This window comes from Pygoscelis adeliae, unplaced genomic scaffold, assembly GCF_000699105.1.
Source record: "Pygoscelis adeliae isolate BGI_AS28 unplaced genomic scaffold, ASM69910v1 Scaffold130, whole genome shotgun sequence".
In the NCBI taxonomy this organism is placed as follows: domain Eukaryota; kingdom Metazoa; phylum Chordata; class Aves; order Sphenisciformes; family Spheniscidae; genus Pygoscelis; species Pygoscelis adeliae.
This window is the reverse complement of record NW_008824031.1, coordinates 925,865-933,774: the sequence shown is the minus strand read 5'-3', so window position 1 is coordinate 933,774 and position 7,910 is coordinate 925,865. Positions and strand designations below refer to the sequence as shown.

General features: G+C 42.4%; 1 protein-coding gene across 1 annotated transcript in view; it reads right to left on the bottom strand.

Annotated features, from left to right (window-relative positions):
• The window catches only part of AKT1 (v-akt murine thymoma viral oncogene homolog 1), a 68,664-nt gene that overhangs the window by 34,060 nt on the left and 26,694 nt on the right, over positions 1–7,910 (bottom strand). Inside the window, exon 2 of the mRNA XM_009327604.1 lies at positions 2,027–2,155. Within this exon, the coding sequence (XP_009325879.1) occupies positions 2,027–2,155 (129 nt within the window). The remainder of the gene's footprint in view (positions 1–2,026; positions 2,156–7,910) is intronic.

Here is a 7,910-nt window from a genome sequence, read left to right as displayed (position 1 = left end):
AAACAGTGAAGCTAAATTCCCCCCCAGTTTCACTGGCAGGCGGCTTCTGCAGTCTGCCTCTGCAGCACGAGGCTGCGTTCTGGCCTGAGCCTTCCTCCAGACACAGCTCGAGTTCACTCACGCTAACTGAACAAGTTAACCCAAATGAAAATACCAGGCAAGCAGGTTCAAAGGGAAAACTTGTGGTGCAAAATACATCCAAATGATACAAGAGTAGAGGGTGCCCAGAAGGGAACCGCACATCAGGTGCTGGCAGCACTGCGTGCCAGTGCCTACGTGAGAAATTAAATCCTGGTGGGGCAACAGCTGCTTCTGTGAGCCCAAAACCACAATAATGGCTTCTAGCAAGGAGGCCCCCCCTAATCATCAAGGCCTTCCTCACTTGCCACTGGGTCACCAGGCAAGAGCCACTTCTAGGAACATCCTTCCACCCACCACCCTCCCGCAATCACTCTTACAGGGGCCACACCTTATTCTATAGGCACGTGTCACAGCTTTTTCGACAGTGCTCTGATACCACGGTAACAAACTTGTTTATCTATAAATGCCAAGACTGATGGGCTCAATCTGCCAAAAAAAGCACCATGTTCCTGTTGTGGAAACCGATTTAAGTTAACCTATTTTGAAGGCAACTAGGACAAAAAGAAGGCAACGGACGCATCTTTTTTTACTCCTTAGCACTGAGCTGCAGTAAATAATTATTGTAAGTAATGCAGTTAGCAGTAACAGGATGGAAGTGTCCTGCAAAAAGTGCATTTGTTAAAAGCCTCTGGCTACAGACCAAGTACTGAATTAATTTATGAATTAATGGCTTTCCGCTGCTTTTCTTTACCTTCTTGATCCATAAGGAGATACCAGTCTAAAGAGGAAAAGTACCATGTCATTACCGAAATGAAAACACTACAACAATTCTCTCTCTAAAATGAGACAAAAACCCCCAAAGCACTCTTGGCATCCTGCACAGAGGCACCAGCACATCCATTATTTATTCCCATCATCAGCCAGAACAGGTATATGTTGCTACCAGCGGAAAAAACCCAAACATTTGCATTAATTCCTAGTGCTGCCCAGCCCTCTTCCGGGCCCAGGGTGTTCCAAAATAAATCTGTCTGCTTAAAGGTCAACTACAAAGATGAACCCCATATATTTCAAGCTACCCTGTAATGAAGAGGTAAAGCCCCTACCCTTCTCCCTGCAGAGCTTCGCTTCCCCTAGTCACCAGGAACACGGAACAGATCGTTGTTAATAACAGGTGCCACAATGATCTATTTTTAAGTGGTGGAACGAGACACAGGCAGATCATGAGACAGGAAAGATTAAGAACAGGAGAAAATAAAAGCTGGAAGTATACAATGAAAAGTTAAAAACATGAGCAAGAAAAGGGAATTATCTTCAGGTTCTTCTATCACATCCTGTGCTGCAGCACCTGAGAGAAGTTGGAAATGTTTGCACAGGACAGAGTGCAGACGTTAGGAGATGTTACTATTTCCAAACCTTTTTGTTGGCTGTAATAAAAGAAATATGGTTTTATATTCAAAATTAAGAAAAACTGAGAGTCTTTCATTAAAAGCAGTGCTCACTCCATGTTCTCTTACGCTAACGATCAAACAATTTTGACCTATGTCAATGCCACTTGAATCCAGGTCTGGTGGCAGAACAGAGGCTGAAACACTTCAGCTGTGCCTACCTGCCAGGTACTGAGACATGTGCCTGGGTTAATTTTCACTTTAAAGCACCTTGCTGAATTAACAGACATACAAAATATTAACAAATAAACCCGTTTTATTCTATAACCAGAAACGGTAAATTAGTAGAAAACTGCAAAAAAAAGCAGAGCATCAACCCTCCACACCACAGTCATTCCTGAGAAACACAGGGGGGGTTTATCATCTCAAAGAAACACGTTTAGTGTTTAGATACATCGCTCTGGGCAGATGCAAATGTTACTGATGCAGCTTACGGACGCTATGACTACAAGAAGACATCAACTCCCAAACTGGATGAGGGAGCATGTGAAAACACTTACGAGCTACTGAGAAGTTATTTAAAGGTGATTCCCGCTGGTCGACATCCTGCGGTCGTTCCTTGTAGCCAATGAACGTGCCATCGTTCTTTAAAAGAAAATACCGTGGCCTCCATGTTTTTATGTATTCTCCTGGAAAGAAAGGATGGGCAAAGGGAGAGATCATCAGAAAACACCCCGAAATACTGACTCGCCAACAATTGTTTTTTTTTAAAATATTGAGACTATATGTCATCCTGACATAGCAGCAGTTTTAAGAACATTCGGTTCATCCTGATACAAATAGTGGAAAAATACAGGCACCGAGTCACATATTGCTAGTGATGTTAATCATAAAAATGGGACTTCATAGAAGGTAAACAGCTACGTTTTGTTCTTCCATCTACTCCAATTTCCATTCAAATTCTGCAACATCTGCCTTAAATGCATTTTAAATTTTAAAAAAATCAGAGCAGATGTCCTATGTATTATTTTTGCTATTGTCATTTTTCATACTGACAAGTGGAAAAATTTTTTTCATTTACATTTTGCAGTGCAAGTATTTTAAACAACAATGGGTAATTTACTAATTAGTCAACTGCTTTATCAAACCAACAGTCACTTTTAGAACCTAAGAAGATAATTCTCTGCTTAAGTTACATAACATCACTCACTCCTCTCACAACATCTCAAGCGTGAAACACGAGATGATATATCACAATATGAAGGGGAAAACACTGGATTATGTATAGCCACCGCAAAGAAGAAAACAAACACCTCTTCTGAGAGATATTCCACCTTTGTCAGAGAAAACATCCCTCGCTCACACCATGCTACTGCTCATCTGAGTAACCTGCGCAGGTAACAGTTGAGTGACTACGTTACAGCCGCGTTCAAAATCTCCAGCCATAGAATAAAAAGAAAAGAGTTGATCAAAACCTCAGCTGTTTACTGGATTTACTCAGTCGGGTTTCAGGGAAGGAAGACAGGGGTTCTACCTGTGGCTCTTCTGGGTGACTTTGCCAATGTGCCTCAGTTTCCCCCTCTGCTCATTGTCCACGTTGTCATCTTCTCAGGCAGTCTCTCCAGAACCTCAAACAGCTTTACAGGGTGTCAAGCTGGGCCTCTAGGTCCTACAAGGTCCTGCAGTAATGTTTCTATTCGGCTGAATCACAAAAGCCTCACTCAAGGTGCTATTCAAATCAGGGTACCAGCCACACTTTCCCAACTCAGCTCACCCCAACAACAACTGATTTTAAAAAATTTAAAAAAAAGAAGTCGTCACTACAAAGCACCCACAGCTGGGCAGCAGCTATTCCTTCCTCCCTCCAGTATGGTTTCTCATTTGTTTGTTCAGCATCAGGGAGGGGACGAGGGAGCAGACCAAGAGCCAAACTTCTTTCAGGTCTGCTACAGCAGGAGCACGCCTGCGCACCCCACGAGGCCGCCCCTGCAGCCGCTGGTACCCAGTGCCCACGGTTTCATCTGCTGGCGAGCTCTTCAAACAACCACCAAGAGCAGTGAGAAGAAAAGGCTCCCCAAGATTTATTGGCTCTGGCAACCTTCTGCTGCTCTCCTGTTCTCCCAGGCTCCGCTCACACTCTCTCTTCCTGCTGCTCGGCTCCCCTCCACTGCTAATTTCTCTTCTAGTGATGTGCACCCTGCCCCAGGAACTCCCCTGCAGCTGCTTTGCCTCCTTCCTCTCCCCACACACCTCCTCTCCTTCTGTGGTGCAGTTTCAACCTGCTTTGGGCACCAGCTGTGCCATTTCTTCTCCCTTCAGACTCATACTTTTCTCTCCTGCTCACAGAAGCACAGGGAATGCCAATGCCCACACCACACGGCCATGGGCACTCGCACCCCTAGCTGCTGCTTTCACCTGTTTAGCCCTTGTTAGGCTTTTAATTTTCTAATCTAAAGCAAAAAACTAAGAGTTACTGAACCGGAGGAGAGAGTCACACAGAGCTACCTTTCCAACAGCTGCCATGTCTGCAGAAAACATCCATTTCCACTGATGAAACAGGGCACGAGGCAAGAAAGATGAGAGGAAAAGGAATGAGCACAAACCTTCTCAGTCTTTCTTTTAGAGACGTCTGTTACAGCTGCAGGTGTTATACTAACCTATAAGGGGTTTAAAAAAATGTCATCGTCGCTTGAGGAATTTCAGAAGAACTCACCTATAGCTGTCATGGCTTAACATTTATAAGCAGGGCAGTAAATGTAGAAGGTTTTGTTGTTGTCATCTTTTTAATTCTGACCTTAATTAAAAGCTGAAAACTTTCTGGGATCAGTAGGAGATTATGAAGCCTTTCACATTTAAATTACCAGTCCAACTCAGCCCAGATCAGTGAGATTACTCCAATCTCATTACTATTACACCACAGATGTGACTACAGGGACAAGAAGAACGTACATGGCACGTTCAGCCTAGCTCTTGCCGAGAAGTTTGCCAGGTAAGCAGGTCAAGGAGGCGGCTGCCCAGACTATCATGATTTTGGAACGCACTGTTACATAGCTGACTCACTGGTATTTTCTTCTCTTGCATAAAGCAGACCCAGGAGAGCTACGAACCATCTCATACCCCTTATCACACCTGCATTTAGGACTAAAGCCAGATTGGATGGGACAAAAAAAATATCTGAAGAGGGGCAAGACAGAGTTTCCATTTCCCTTACTCCCTAATCTATGCTACACGTCTTCCCCATCGGTATTTACAGAGGAGACACTTATTTTTTGCAGATTCTGAAATTATTATCTGGTTATTTTCAGTGAAGTATGCATAATTTTACACAAAATTACACTGTACTGTCACAAGAGACTCTTCCTCTTAGATTAGATGCTTATGTTTGGCTCTCATACTTTCTTACAGCTTTATTTCACCGATCTGTTTCTCTGTTGGAAACACATCATCTAACAGGATTAATCACATAGTCTTTAAAATGGTGTATTCCATACATATATAGCATCCTCCTCCATACTCACTCTTTCTTCACTCTTTCTGTGTGAAAAATCAAGGATTTCATTACTGCCAGGCATTTTGCAACCGTTCTACTTGGACCTTCCCTTATCCATTGCTTTAGCTGGTTCTGGTTCCTGATCCACCTTTTTAATTTGCAAATAAGTAACATGATTTTAAATTTCTTTTTCCACATGTCTGGAACTTAATGAACCCTGTAATACGGCAAGCATACATATTATTGATTATTGCTCTTGCCAAGGACAGTATGAGGCACACTGCAGCATCTGTGGTATAAATTTTACTATATAACACACTGAGGTTATACTTCTGCATCTTGCAGCAAAGCAGCAAGACATTGCCTGGTGTGCGACTTCCCAATCAGATAATCTGTAAGTATAATTTTACATTCAAGCCTGAGCAAACTATCGTTCCTCTACAGAAGTTCTGAAACACAGATTCACAAACACAGTCATCGAGAAAATGTACAAAGTGCATATTCTTAAGAAACAAGTTTGTATTTTTATGATTACCTAAAACATTATAAACTTCCTACAACCTGTGAGGACCACATTGATCACGACAGCAAATCGAGTATTTTAGGCAGAAAAGGAGTTTGTCAATACAGACAAAAAATAATTACGTGGAACCATTGGGACAAAGCTGACTGAAAAACATTAACACCTTTTCCTTCCTCTGATATACTGAGTAAGCTGTCATGCCCGAAGAGTGAACTGAGCTGTTTCAATTTTTGCCTTGTGTTTTTTGTTCCTGTTGCGGTTTTGTTTTTAAGAATCGTAAGTAAGAAGTTACTTGAAGTCACTAATATTAGCAGTCATGTAGTCACACTAGAAGAATTGTACCAAGTACAGTAAATGCAAGCACGTGTGGCAAATTCTATCAGACAACACTAAAAAAAAAAAAATAATAATAATAATGATCCACCATGGAAAAGTGAACAATTTACAAAGCAAAACATTTTTTCCTCTGTGATTCATTGCTTGTGTAATGCCCTGGCAGAGCCTTCTTTGTTTTCAGTAACAGAATGCTAACACTGCAGAGACAGGAAAGCAAAAGCATGGGTTATAAATCCTACATATAAAATCCTGGAACCAAACAGACTCCTCTGTAGCTTGCTAGCTTTATTATTTAAAATCTTTATGTACCATTCTGTTTACTCCAAGCAATTTCCAAATTGCAAAGATTCCCAAACTGTATATATCTGGAAATATACATGAAGACTGTTATAGCCTGATTTCTCTTTATTGCCTTGTGTCTGCCCCCACACACTGCACATTAAAATACTTAACACACACTTAGAATGTAAATCCATCTCATGCCAGAAAAGCTTTTTCACAGTAACACGTACTGCAAAGCATGCTTACGCCTGAATATTTCAGAAAGTTAAACACAAAACTCTTTTGGTTCATGAAAAGTTAATTCTACTGAGGATTTACAATAATGCGGGGTTAGGTTATTTTCCTCTCCTCCCCACAACAGTATCTCACCGAATCTGGAGCTGTCTACCACTGATAGAGTGTCTAACATCAGAAACAGCTGCCACTCCCTGGGAAGCTCACGGGGTAAGTGGAGAATAATGAGCAGCAAGCACCAGCAGAACAAAAGAAAATCCATCTTTATTTACCAACTGCTGCATGCTTGTTGCTGCATCAAGCTCATTCAAAGCCAACACCACACCCTTTAATTCAGAACAGACTATATTTAAGAAGCCTCTGCTTTTTTTTTTTTTAATCAACTCATACATACCAATGGTTTGAAAAAAAAATCATTAGGTTAACCAAGTCAGCATCCAATGATACCCTTGATACTTACAAAAGCACTGGACCAACTCTTAACTTTCTTATGCCCCAAAGTAACCAGAACAAGCCCAGCAGCACCGACTGAAAACAAGGTGTCGGTTATATTAAATGCACTCAAGTGACTACCGCAAATCTATGGATAAATAATGCATTAAACTTTCTGCTCTGAGCATCAGAAGTAGCACCATTAATTACAATTAAGGTTAACACTCAAAATATCAGAGCTTTTGAGTTACGCAAGCCTTCGCTACATTCCCACCCGCTCTGAAGATGTATGACATTCCTTGATTGTACAGCCCTGAACCGTCCGAGGGAAACACGAAAGCTATGCCAATCGCAGTGCTAATGTGCCACCGGTGAAAGGCGGAATGACTCATTTCTGAGTCTTCAATGGCTGCGAGAAGTGGTCTGCATCCTGTCAGCCTAATAAGGTTTCGGCGAACAGATGCCAGCTTCCTTAAGACGTGAAGCTTTCAGGAGCTGCCATCTCGTGCGCGCTGAAGAGCGGGACGCAGATTTACAGTTAGTTTCTACTGCTCGAGTAAATAGGGTATGTGTCCACTTGCTTCAAAACCAGCTGAAATCAAAACACATTTGGAAAAAGAAAGCAGGGCTTGAAAACTCGCCTTTGCATTTCTAAAGCAAGCCCTTTGCAAAGGCAGCGAACTAATTCTGGATCTTAACGACTCGACACCAAACAATTAAACAAGTCTAGGGTGACCTGAATGAAAACTCTCAGTTCAAATATGTATTTTTTTTTAAATAGCTGCGCAGACACCCACCAGGCTGGTGCAGCACTGTTCCCTTCCCTCAACAAACTGTCAAAACAAGGTATTTAAATACAGTGCCAGGTTTTCAGTAGCTTGGGGAAAGGAAAAAGAAAGAAAGAAAGAAAAAAAAAAAAAGAGGTTATGCTAATGCCTTTCCCAACACGCTCGCGGAGAGAAGAGGACCTCTGGTTTGCCTGGCTATTCAGAGGCGCAGCGAAGGGGGCCGGTTCTTTGATGATTTTTTTTTTTTTTTGGCCCCTCTCTGGATGCCTCCTGGGCCGCCGCCTCCAGCGTACAGCTGCGGAGGCACCGCTTGTGCCCGGAATCTCAATGAGGCGGCCGGGCCTGCTGCCGGGTCCGCT